Here is a 13410-nt window from a genome sequence, read left to right on the forward strand (position 1 = left end):
GTTTGCGCCAGTAAATAATAACCCTTATCCACAAAGCTCTGCGTAATGCTGCACCTTCCTATCTCTCTTCTCTCTTGTCAGTCTATCACCCAACGCATACTCTTTAATCCTGCCAGTGATTTGAAATTAACTTATACATATTTTCAAATTTCAACCTCTCACACACATCTCCAGGACTTCTCTTGAGCTTCACCAATTCTCTGGAATGCTCTTCCCCGGACTACCAGACTTATACTCAACTTTCAAAGTTTTAAACAGGCTCTTAAAACCCATCTCTTTATAATAATAATAATCTTTATTTATTTAGTGCCATCAAATTCCGTAGCACTTTACAAATGATAGGGGATATATACAAATATAATATTACATTACAAAGAACAAAAAGTCATATGGAACAATAGGAGTGAGGGCCCTGCTCACAAGAGCTTACAGACTATGAGGATGAAGGGGTTGACACAGGAGGTAAAAGAACTTGTAGAACAGTCCAGCCATTCCTTATAAGGGAACAATATAAAATAATTTAATAAATAATTTAATAAATAAAAATTCTGCTGCTTGAACCAGCCATCAGCCATCATCTTATAAACAGGGTCCAAAGTAAATAAGACTGCATAGAAAGCTTGGTAAATATCTGCTGTTTGCCGAATAACAGACGGGAGATAGGGCACAGGATGGATTCGTAAAGGGGGAGTTGACATTTCATGCAGTTAGCGAGTGTTATAGGCCTGCCTAAAGAGATGGGTTTTAAGAGCACATTTGAAGCTTTGAAGGGTGGGTATTAATCTGAGAGTCCAGGGGAGGGCATTCCAGAGAATTGGTGCAACGCAGGAGAAGTCCTGGAGACGTGCATGAGAGGTGCGAATTACGGTAGAGATTAATCTAATATCACTGGCAGATCAAAGAGCATGAAAAGGGTGATAGACTGAGATGAGAGAAGAGAGATAGGGAGGTGCAGCATTATTCAGAGTTTTGTGGATGAGGGTCATTATTTTAAAGTGAATACGGAAGGAGACGGGCAACCAGTGCAGTGATTGGCACAAACTGGAGGCATCCGTGTAGCGTTTGGCCAGAAAGATGAGCCTGGCTGCTGCATTAAGAATAGATTGTAGGGGAGAGAGTTTAGCGAGTGGAAGACGGATTAGTAGGGAGTTATAGTAGTATAGTCGAGAGTGAATAAGTGCAACAATTAGCATTTTAGAAGTTTCAATTGTCAGAAATGGTCGGATTCTGGAGATGTTTCTTAGATGCATGCGGCAAGAGTGAGCAAAAGATTGAATATATGGTGAAAAGGAGAGGTAAGAGTCCAGCACAACCCCAAGACAGCAGGCCTGCTGCCTCGGTGCTATAGTGATCCCACAGACCGAGATGGAGAGGTCAGGCTTAGGTAAGTTAGTAGATGGTGGAAAGACAAGAAGTTCAGTCTTAGAAAGAATACGTTTCAAGAAGAAAGAGGACATGATGTTAGAGACAGTAGAGAGACAGTCACTAGTGTTCTGGATTAAGGCTGGGGTGGTGTTACATGGAGAAGTTACATAGAAGTACATATCAGCATAAAGATGATACTGGAAACCAAATCTGCTGATGGTCTGTCCAATGGGGGCAGTATAGAGGGAGAATAGAAGAGGACCTAGGACTGAGCCCTGAGACTGAGAGGAAGATGAGAAGAGAAAGATCCAGAAAAGGAACATCATGAGGAAGAACTACACATGTAGTAGAGAATTGGGCACATGTAAAAAGCGAACTAAACAACAATACGAAATAGCCATGTGCTATGCCAAAATAACAATCTTTATTAAATATAAGCAACAAAAATATGTATATACACCAGACCAAAAACCAATACCTTACCTGGTAACTATTATGTTTATCCACATTGCATTGTCATTCGCTGCAGGGTTGCATCATTGATGGTATTTATTTTAAATTGTCATCATATTTTGCTGGACAGGTTCAGGATGTGGGGCTGGGTAGGGAGGTGTTCTTTACCAGGGGCCTTATCATGTGCCCAAACCTCCCTTGGGTTTAAGTACATAGGATTTTTTTTCCTTTTTAATTGCTTTTATTGCTTTTTGGTCTGGTGTATATATATATTTTTTGTTGCTTATATTTAATAAAGATTGTTATTTTGGCATAGCACATGGCTATTTCGTATTGTTGTTTAGATCCAGAAAAGGAGACACTGAAAGTGCGGTCAGAGAGATAGGAAGAAAACCAAGACAGTGTAATGTTCTTTAGGCCAATGGAACAAAGCATCCTGAGGAGGAGCTGGTGGTCCACAGCATCGAACACTGCCGATAGATCCAGAAGAATTAGGAGAGAATAGTCACCTTTGGATTTTGCAGTGAGGAGATCATTGGAGACTTTAGAAAGGGCAGTTTCAGTGAATTACATAGAGTGGAAAACAGATGGTAGGGGGTCAAGGAGGGAGTCAGCTTAGAGATATCAGGTTAGTCGAGAAAAGACTGGACCATTATACAAGCTCTTATACCTCTTGTGGCAACCCCTCATCCTAATAGACTCTAAGCTCTTGTGAGCAGTAAATTCACTCCTATTATTCCATATGACTGTTTGTACTTAGTAATATGGAATATGATAGTGTTGCATAAATAAAGATTATTAGCTCAAGCCAACTATGTCCTCAACGAAGTAATATGTGTTGAACTATTTTCTTAGACACTCGCAGCCATACAAATGAGCAATAAAGTCAATATCATAAAGTATTCTGGAACTGTGGTTCGTATGTCTCAGAATACAGTTGGTATTCGAGAGTGATGGGTTAGAGAGTACCCTTCCTCGAATCCCACAACTGACCAGTACTGACCACAAAGTTCAAATTATAAGAAAAAGCAAATGTGGTAAATATTAAGACATAACTTTTAATGATACAAATAAAACAAAGAATCCTAAAATCTGAATGACGCCGCACAGCATAAACCAATTGATCAGGGCAAGTGTATATGTCACTAATAGGACACACGTTTTGTTATCTATACATGATTGGTGCAGGTGTATACCTATACAGATCATTAGCCAATGGCACAATCATGTGACATCTAATAGTCAGTAACAAGAACTGGCTATAGCACATTAAAGGAGAAAAAGTATGAAACAATCTCACCCAGTCCAGGAATGCACTTGGTACAGGTTCAGATGGTGCGATGGGATGACAGGGAACTTGTAGTCCAGATGTGACGACTTATCCCTGAACTATCTCACCTATCGCCCAAAAATTGACTCCCGCCCTAACAAGGGCGGTCCCACGCTTGCCCTATTGGTAACACTGTCCCTAGATGTCCGAAGTGTCCAGAAAAATAAGTCCCATCCCAACGCGTTTCCCCCCACTTCTTTAGGGGTTCATCAGGGGATGCAGGGAGAGTAGGCTGGCAAGGAAGGAAGGTTTCCAATGCCTGTGTAACAAAGGGTGCTCCCTCTTGGTCCTAGGGGGAGCTATGGAGGAGTGTCAGTGGCCGTTCCTTCTAGTGACCCGGCCGGGTTAGGCGTGCGGGTCTCGATGCTGGCGTGCGCAATTAGCTACCGCGCATGCGCCATTCAAATAGCGGACTTCCTGGATAAGACCCCGCCCCTCTATGACGCGCTATGACGCTGCGGCCGTGTCTCTCAGCTGAGGAGTGGGTGGGTGTGTTCAGCTACGGGGCGGGCATGTGAGGGTTTCCCTATGCAGCAGGCGACAAAGCATTGTTAACCCGCTGCTGCCCGTTATCGTGAGTAACGATACCGTGGACTGAAAAAAGTACAAGACGGAGTTTATTAGGAAGGGACAGTGTACAAGAGGAATACAAGACAGAAATATATGCAGAAAAGGTACCAACAGAGACAAAAATGGGTATGTATAGTTTTTAAGAGGAGGGTGCCAGCTTATAAAAAGCATGCATAACTAATGGTTTCATTCAGACCTTTGGGAGCCACAGTGTCTAGGCGGAATATCCACCTGGTTTCACATTGTAGGAGTATCTTGTCCCAATTACCCCCGCGTGTAGGTCTGTGGACCCTGGTGATGCCATGAAATTTTAGCACCTTCGTCTCCCCTCCATGTTGACCATTGATGTGTCTGGCGATGGGCGTATCATGATGATTCCGAATATCTGAGAGGTGAGCACCTATCCTACGTCGGAATTCCATGATTGTCTTGCCCACATATTCCATACCACAATCGCAGACAGCTCTATAGATAACCCCCTCTGTTTTACAGTTGATAAATGTCAAGATATCTATACTTTCACTCGTGACATTGGAGGTAAATGTTTTACAAGTTTTAATAAAGGGACAAGCAATGCATCCACTGCATCGATATGTCCCCTTAATAGTCTGTTGTTCAAGCCAAGTACTTTGCCGATTTGGGACAAAGTAGCTGTGGACGAGACGGTCCCTAAGAGCTTGACCTTTTCTGTAGGTAATAGAGGGGGCCGGTCCGATAGCATTCCTAATGTCAGGGTCCATGTAGAGGATGCCCCAATGTTTAGTAATAATTTCTCGCGCCGCTTGTGCACCATTGTCGAAGGTGGTAATAAGTCTAATATGTGCATCATTCTCCGGTCTTTTTTTCGTATCAAGTAGCTCACTGCGGTTTTAAGTCAATGCAAACTTATATGCTTTTTTGAGAACCCAGTCCGGATATCCCTGATGTTTAAATCTAAGTCGCAAATCATCGGCCTGTTGCTTAAATACTCGGTCATTTGAGCAATTACGTCTTAGACGCAAATATTGGCCACGTGGGATCCCGCTTTTGAGGGGGAATGGGTGGCTGCTCTCCCACCTCAATAGCGAATTGGTTGCCGTTTTCTTACGGTAAACCTCAGTTTCTAGTTATCCCGCTGGGTGTCTGGAGATCCTGACATCTAGGAAAGCAAGACTTTCGGACTGGGTCTCAAAAGTAAATGTGAGTCCTACAGGGTTCTGATTCAGGCCCTGTATGAAATGAAGAAACTCCTCCTCAACCCCACTCCAGATGATGAATATATCGTCGATATAATGCAGCCAGATGTCTATGGCTGCGCTAGAGGGGTTTGAGGAGTCGGAGAAGACGATGGTCTCCTCCCACCAGCCCAGGAGCAAGTTGGCATAGGTTGGCGCACACGGCCAACCCATTGCCGTGCCCCTGAGCTGGTGGTAATAGCTGGTGGTTAAAGAGGAAGACGTTTCTCTTAAGGCAGAATTCTAGTGTTTTTAAAATAAATTCATTATGCCGTTGGCACTCTGTTCCTCTTGACCGTAAGTAATGGGCAATTGCGGTGAGACCTGCCGTATGTGGTATGGAAGAGTACAGCGCCTCCACGTGTATACTCGCAAGGGTGGCATCCTCTGGTAAGTAGATACCCTCCAACCTTCGAAGAAGGTCGGGTGTATCCCTGGTATAGGAGGGGAGAGCTGTAACAAAGGGACGGAGGACCCTATCCAGGTAAATCCCTAGATTCTGTGTTAGGCAGTCAACTCCCGACACAATTGGGCGTCCCTTAAGGGGACTATACCCCTTATGAACCTTTGGGAGTGCATAAAAGGTTGCCATTACCGGGTTGGATGGCAACAGGAACTTGTATTCATTATCATCTATTATCCCATCATTTTTAGCTTTTGATAGGATCTGATCTAGCTCTTTATAGTATGTAATGGTGGGGTCAGTGGGTAAAATCTCGTAAGCTGATTTATCCTTCAACAGGTCCAAACATAACTCACAATAGTCCGAGCTATCCATTATTACTATGTTCCCCCCCTTATCCGACGGTTTAATTGTCAGATTTTTGTCCTTCTCTAGATTGCCTAAAGCAGTCATTTCTTCCTTAGTACAGTTATAAGGTACATGGGGGGTACTCATAGTTTTAATTTCATCAGTCACAAGTCGAAGAAAGACATCAATTGGTGACATGTCCATAAGTGAAAAGGTCAAGCTCTTAGGGACCGTCTCGTCCACAGCCACTTTGTCCCAAATCGGCAAAGTACTTGGCTTGAACAACAGACTATTAAGGGGACATATCGATGCAGTGGATGCATTGCTTGTCCCTTTATTAAAACTTGTAAAACATTTACCTCCAATGTCACGAGTGAAAGTATAGATATCTTGACATTTATCAACTGTAAAACAGAGGGGGTTATCTATAGAGCTGTCTGCGATTGTGGTATGGAATATGTGGGCAAGACAATCATGGAATTCCGACGTAGGATAGGTGCCCACCTCTCAGATATTCGGAATCATCATGATACGCCCATCGCCAGACACATCAATGGTCAACATGGAGGGGAGACGAAGGTGCTAAAATTTCATGGCATCACCAGAGTCCACAGACCTACACGCGGGGGTAATTGGGACAAGATACTCCTACAATGTGAAACCAGGTGGATATTCCGCCTAGACACTGTGGCTCCCAAAGGTCTGAATGAGACCATTAGTTATGCATGCTTTTTGTAAGCTGGCACCCTCCTCTTAAAAACTATACATACCCATTTTTGTCTCTGTTGGTACCTTTTCTGCATATATTTCTGTCTTGTATTCCTCTTGTACACTGTCCCTTCCTAATAAACTCCGTCTTGTACTTTTTTCATTCCCGGTATCGATACTCACGATAACGGGCAGCAGCGGGTTAACAATGCTTTGTCGCCTGCTGCATAGGGAAACCCTCACATGCCCGCCCCGTAGCTGAACACACTCCTCAGCTGAGAGACACGGCCGCAGCGTCATAGCGCGTCATAGAGGGGCGGGGTCTTATCCAGGAAGTCCGCTATTTGAATGGCGCATGCGAGGTAGCTAATTGCGCACGCCAGCATCGAGACCCGCACGCCTAATCCGGCCGGGTCACTAGAAGGAACGGCCACTGCCACTCCTCCATAGCTCCCCCTAGGACCAAGAGGGAGCACCCTTTGTTACACAGGCATTGGAAACCTTCCTTCCTTGCCAGCCTACACTCCCTGCATCCCCTGATGAACCCCTAAAGAAGTGGGGGGGAAACACGTTGGGATGGGACTTATTTTTCTGGACCCTTCGGACATCTAGGGACAGTGTTACCAATAGGGCAAGCGTGGGACCGCCCTTGTTAGGGCGGGAGTCAATTTTTGGGCGAAAGGTGAGATAGTTCAGGGATAAGTCGTCACATCTGGACTACAAGTTCCCTGTCATCCCATCGCACCATCTGAACCTGTACCAAGTGCACTCCTGGACTGGGTGAGATTGTTTCATACTTTTTCTCCTTTAATGTGCTATAGCCAGTTCTTGTTACTGACTATTAGATGTCACATGATTGTGCCATTGGCTAATGATCTGTATAGGTATACACCTGCACCAATCATGTATAGATAACAAAACGTGTGTCCTATTAATTGGTTAATTAATTGCTCTGATCAATTGGTTTATGCTGTGCGGCGTCATTCAGATTTTAGGATTCTTTGTTTTATTTGTATCATTAAAAGTTATGTCTTAATATTTACCACATTTGCTTTTTCTTACTCGCAGCCATACACATTTAGCTGCCTTTGTCCACTCCTCATTCTTTATGAGCATTCATGAATGTAGGTTTATTTGACATAAGTCAACTGTAGACAGTAGTTACTGAGCTTGGTAGAAAATGAGATTTCCACATTAAATTTTATAATCCTTATTTTCTCTGACAGCTCATGTTCATGGGATTTGCAGATGCTGTCATACAGATACATTTTCAGCCAGTAAAACTATAAGTATATAATTTTAACTGGTAAGCACTCATCAACCTTAGACCACCAAGGTTACTACACTAACCCAAAATCAACCTAGAACACTTATAAGCATATATTAACTCCTTGATTACACCAAGGATATTAAATGTTACACCCCTCTCAACCCTCCCAAGAATACCACAGGATTTCTACCATTTATATTGCAGTATATTGTATGTGTGATCAGACCCCCAAGAGTTCAAGTACTTAGAACAGTGGTGGCAAACCTATGACACACCAGAGGAACACTCTCTGTGGGCATCCAAGTTATCAACCCAGCACAGAGTTCACCAGACAGGACTCTAGGAATCTTCCTGAAGTTCCAGGCAAGTCAAGATATGCTGATAACAGTGCTATTTAACCCCTTAATCACAAATGAGATATGGTCAAAGATGCATGAGATATGTTCTGGATTCTAGGAGTCTTAACTTTGGATCCCTGGCACCTAGAATCTCTTTTGAGGCACCTTAAATATCTTTGGAGTACCATGACAATGTACAGCTGAACCCAGTAAAAAATAAAAAGTTTAATAAAAACCTAATCACCTAGATTAGAAATCCAAATAAATAACCAAATAAAATCACAAGCATTAGGTTTCATTGGGTCCAAAATTGTCTTACTCAACTCAATCAGCATATAAAATATATGTTAAAAAGGGAGGCTCCAGCTAAATTCATTAAAAAATTTAAGAAAGTTAAGAGCTTTTGCAAATTTCTTGCAATACAATGTGACCCTTCAACAAATCTTGCTTTAAAAAGATGCACACCTAGGAAATCATAAATCCTTGTTTATATTTTTTCTTTAATTGACAAATTCCCCTTAATGAGTTCAATTAGTAATTTTCCATGTTAAAGTTCACTCATGTAATATAAAAGGTATAACATTAAATAATAAATGTACATTTTATGAAGTAAGGGAATAACCTTTTCCATCTTTAATATAATTAATGAGCAAAGTAAAAGTATTAAGCAAAATTGAGAGCTCAAATTGCAAAAAAGCAAACATGCTTAGGTGACATTGTTAGAGCAAGATAAGATAAAATATATTGTTGCTTATAAAACCGATACATACATAAATCCATAATTTACAAAATTAAAACAAAGGTAATGTTACAGAACCTTCATGTATCCTAAAGTTTGAAAATACGAAGCAATTACTGCTTAAATTAGTCATTTGCCAAAAATGCTTGGTCATTAAGGCCTAAAAAAGGCTGAATGGAACTGAGAGCAAATGCATGATGAAATTTGGAGATATGGGGGAATTGGGATTAAAAAATCATAATTTTCTGAGTGTTCCTATGAATTTAGTTTCTTACCCATAGTGGGTAGGTCAAACCAGCATTACAGTATTTGTATCTCCTGTTGCTTATATGCAGAATAGTCTTGTCCTGTTATATCCAGGATGTGGTAGGCTTATCTTCATACCTGTTTTTTAACTCACCTTATTAATATTATGCCTGTCTGACCTTGATGACACTGCCCGCTCCTATGTCGTGTCGCAAGCAGGTAATGTCATTGGCTTGAGAAAGTGCTTGCGGCCAGTTGCTGTGGAATGTACGTCCTTGTGGGTGTCATTGTCTAACAATTGGTGAGTGCTGCTATATTCTTTGTTTGGATTTGGCTTTGCTCCTGCAGTTTGGGTGAAACTAAAAACGAACTGGCTTTATTCTCTAGGTAAATCAATTGTAAGTGCTTTGGAGGACCTAGAAATACAGTTTGTGTGTCATTTTAAAGAGGACAATCCCTTTCATATCACACATTGATTGTGTTTCTATATCAACTGTTACAGTTATTATTATATTTAGAGATATGTCATTATAACTCAACTTTTTTTAGAATATGAAGTTCTATAAGAGCTGTAATGTTAAAATATGGAATAAAGAGTAAATATAGGTGTTGGTCCAACTTCCGGAACATGCACCAGTCACAAGAAGGGGGTCTGTCGACCCCCTTTCCGCAGCGCAGCAAAACGGAGAGTGTACCGCGCATGTCCAGGGATTCTCCATTAATGTCTTTAGGAGTGTAACCATACTGGAAGGAGGGACTGTGACTACAGAAGATGGAAAAATAAATTGCTGCAGAATCTGTTGGCACAGTATAAAAAGTTTTTTTTATATATATATATTTTTATATATATGGAATTATTATTGAAGATAAAATGTCTGTACACAAGACGTGAAGTTCTGTATAGTTCTAACCACTGTAAAAAATATATTAAGAAATGAATCAACATGTTGATCATAAAAATGATGTGCTGTTAAAGGTGGACATTAATGCAGCAGTCTAATTGACCTTATTCTCTGGTATGAAATTACATTCACATGAATGATGACTTACATTACATTAACAAAGTTTTCTTTTTTTCTTATTGTTTTTATTCCTATTGTTATTATGCTACATGAAAAGATGTTTATATGTTGCCAGATTATACTGTAGATACATAGTATTGTAAAGCTTCCATCTGACAGTAATATTATAATATAGCATTAATGACTTCAGTGGAAAAAAAATGGAAAAGAGGAAACTTCTTAAGCGAGACCAGATGGTGTGATTAACTAGACTATACACAGTTGGAAGACAATATCAAATGATCTCTTTTGTTCTCTTATTGGAATTGCCAAATACAATTTATTTTCAATTTAAAGATAATTCTAGACTTGGAAAATGAAATAAAAGTTTAGCTGTGTCCTTATGCCATTGTTTATTTATTTTTCCTCTTTATTTTATTAAAATTTTAGCAACAATGTTAGATTGTTGGCAACTTCTATTTCCTGACAGTTCTTGCACTTTAACACACTCATTGCAGATAGTGAATTCCATTATTTATAATGGCATAAATATCCTCTTTAATACACAATTCCTGAGAGGGAATCCAAGAGAGCTGTTAACAGCTGCCACAAGCCTTTCAAATTAAAATGGAATAAATCTATTGAATTTATTCTTGGCTATTAATTTTAATGTTCAATGCTGTAGTAGGAAATTTGTTGTTACAGTACAAAATTTGCTGACAATAATGGGTTTTTTTTTCCAACTTAGTAAGCTTATTTGGTAAAACAATTAAATTTTTTTTTTATCAAATACAATACCCACACATATAATTCTAATGCTATAAACTTAAGAACTGATGAACAATAATGAGATAATAATAATAAAGATACAGTGTAAAATAAAATTGCATATTCCCGGCATATTTAATAATTCAGAATTGCTATTTGCACTTTTTATTGCTTAAGAATTACAAAAAAAAATTAATACAGGTTTATATCAATGACCAAGCATAAAGCTAAATATAAATATAGATTATAGATGGTAACATAATGTTGTATGGGCATTTTGACAGAAATTATTGCATACTGGGAAAAGAAAACTGAAGCAGTCTCCAAAGGGCAGAGCAACAAGAGCGATATTATGATAATATATTGTGCTAAATCATACTTTTATAGCAGGATTTACTTGGTCTTTTGCACTTTGGTAATGTATATCTTTCCCTCTTTCAGATACAAAGCTATCGTAAATCCTATGGACATCCAAACATCAAGTGCTGTTCTGTGGACATGTATAAAAGCTACAGCCATCTGGATCATATCAATGCTTTTGGCAGTCCCTGAAGCTGTGTTTTCTGAAGTGGCACATATCAATGGATCCGACAATGTCAGCTTCACAGCTTGTATCCCATATCCACAAACTGATGACATGCATCCAAAGATCCATTCTGTCCTTATATTCTTGGTCTACTATCTCATCCCACTGACTATTATCAGTGTTTACTATTATCACATTGCTACTACTTTAATTAAAAGTGCACACAACATCCCCGGAGAATACAGTGAGCATTCAAAACGACAGGTGGGTACTTTTACATTGGTTGCAAGAAATATAATGTGGATAGGAGAAGAATATATGATTGCATGAGTTAAATGGAAGGTCTCATGGATTTTATGCTTTGTGCAATTAGTATCAAGAGAATTAATATTTGTTTTTTCTTTCAATAATAAAGCTATTATTTCTAAAATCTTACCTGGGATGATGTAACCTAAACATGTTATAGCACACTCTGGCAGTGCTCTGGCACTGCCATGAAAAAACTCAAAGTTGTTTAGCTGAGGGTATTACATAGGTGACTAAAGAATTTTTCTGCCTAGTCCCTTGCCTGTGAAGATAAAGTGCAAACATAAAGCCAACTGCTCCTGGATCTGGGTCCTATTTTTCATAAAGCTCTTAAAGGGGTATTTACATTTCAGCAACTTAATGTTAATATTTTTATTAAAAAAATATACAAATTCACAATATACATTCTGTATCAATCCCTTATGGTTTTCTAGATTTTATGCTTGTTCTATAGGAAGCTTATATGTTTACTTCCAGTGGACAGAAATCTGACCATGGTCACACAGGTGCACTGCTCACCATAACACACAGCTCTGGCTACACTCTATGATACTAAGGAGCCGTGCACCTGTGTGATCAGAAGCTTCCTATAGAATGTCAGCAAGCAGAGATCTAGAAAATCATGAGGAATTGATAGAAAAAGGATATTGGATATTAGTTTAACCTTTTATAATACAAACAATAACATTAATTTGCGGGAAATGGGAACACCCCTTTAACAGCTGATTGGTACAGGAGCTGGGTATCCACTATAGAGCACTGTTGTGCAAGCTTTTCCTGTGCTTCATTTACTTCTATTCTGGATAGTTGTACTTAGTGGTGCAACCACTTTTAAACTTAAGTTCATGTGTTTTCATGTGACTATTAAAAACCATAAATAAAACAATAATCATCAGAATGCTAATCATCCTTAAAGGGAACCTACCACCCCGATTCTACCAATAAAGGTAGAAGGGGTGGTAGGTGGATGGATGGGAAGTGAGGAGAGCCCTTTTTTGGGCTAATCCCCACGTCCCGGGTGTCTCTTAGAAAACTTTATTGCAGGTATATGCTAATTTTTTTATGCGGCTACTGGGGCGTGGAGTAGCCGGACATAAGGCTACTAGTCGCGGCTACTCCACGCCCCAGTAGCCACGTTACTCCGACTACCAGGTAATCTTCGGCGCGCAGCTCCTGGTAGCTGCGCGCCCTCGTCCGGGTCCGCTGCGTTCTGCGCAGGCCTTCGGCTGTGCAGCCGCGGCTCCGGGCCCGGAAGTACTGCGCATGCGCAGTAGCCGGGGGACTCAAACAAGGGCGCGCAGCTACCAGGAGCTGCACGCTGAAGATTACCTGGTAGGCGGAGTAACGTGGCTACTGGGGCGTGGAGTAGACGCGACTGGTAGCCTCATGTCCGGCTACTCCACGCCCCAGTAGCCGCATAAAAAAATTTGCATATAACTGCAATAAAGTTTTCTAAAAGACACCTGGGACGTGGGGATTAGCCCAAAAAAGGGCTATCCTCACATCCCATTCATCCACCTACCACCCGTTCTAACTTTATAGGTAGAATCGGGGTGGTAGGTGCCCTTTAAAGAAAATCTATCTTTAAATCAATTATGGGTAAACTAGAGAGACTTACTTAAAGATCCAGGCACTGTGACTCTGGTGATCTTCTTATTTTTGTTATCCATGTCCTCCTTCCTTATAAAATGTACTTTTAAAATTATTAAAGGCCTCTCTGTGGTGCAGATTCACAGGCTGTTAGACTGTCTCACCCTTCCAGTTTCAGCACACAGTAGAAGGGGGAAGTGCTTCTTGCACACTGGAACAACCTGTGAGTCTGCAG

The 13410-nt window shown here is 40.5% G+C and overlaps 1 protein-coding gene across 2 annotated transcripts in view; it reads left to right on the forward strand.

Moving 5' to 3' along the window:
* The window catches only part of NMBR (neuromedin B receptor), a 212407-nt gene that overhangs the window by 161288 nt on the left and 37709 nt on the right, over positions 1-13410 (forward strand). For both annotated transcript variants that reach the window (XM_072141378.1, XM_072141379.1), the window contains exon 2: positions 11195-11543. In XM_072141378.1, the coding sequence (XP_071997479.1) occupies positions 11195-11543 (349 nt within the window). The remainder of the gene's footprint in view (positions 1-11194; positions 11544-13410) is intronic.

The sequence above is a fragment of the Engystomops pustulosus genome, chromosome 3 (genome assembly GCF_040894005.1).
Source record: "Engystomops pustulosus chromosome 3, aEngPut4.maternal, whole genome shotgun sequence".
In the NCBI taxonomy this organism is placed as follows: domain Eukaryota; kingdom Metazoa; phylum Chordata; class Amphibia; order Anura; family Leptodactylidae; genus Engystomops; species Engystomops pustulosus.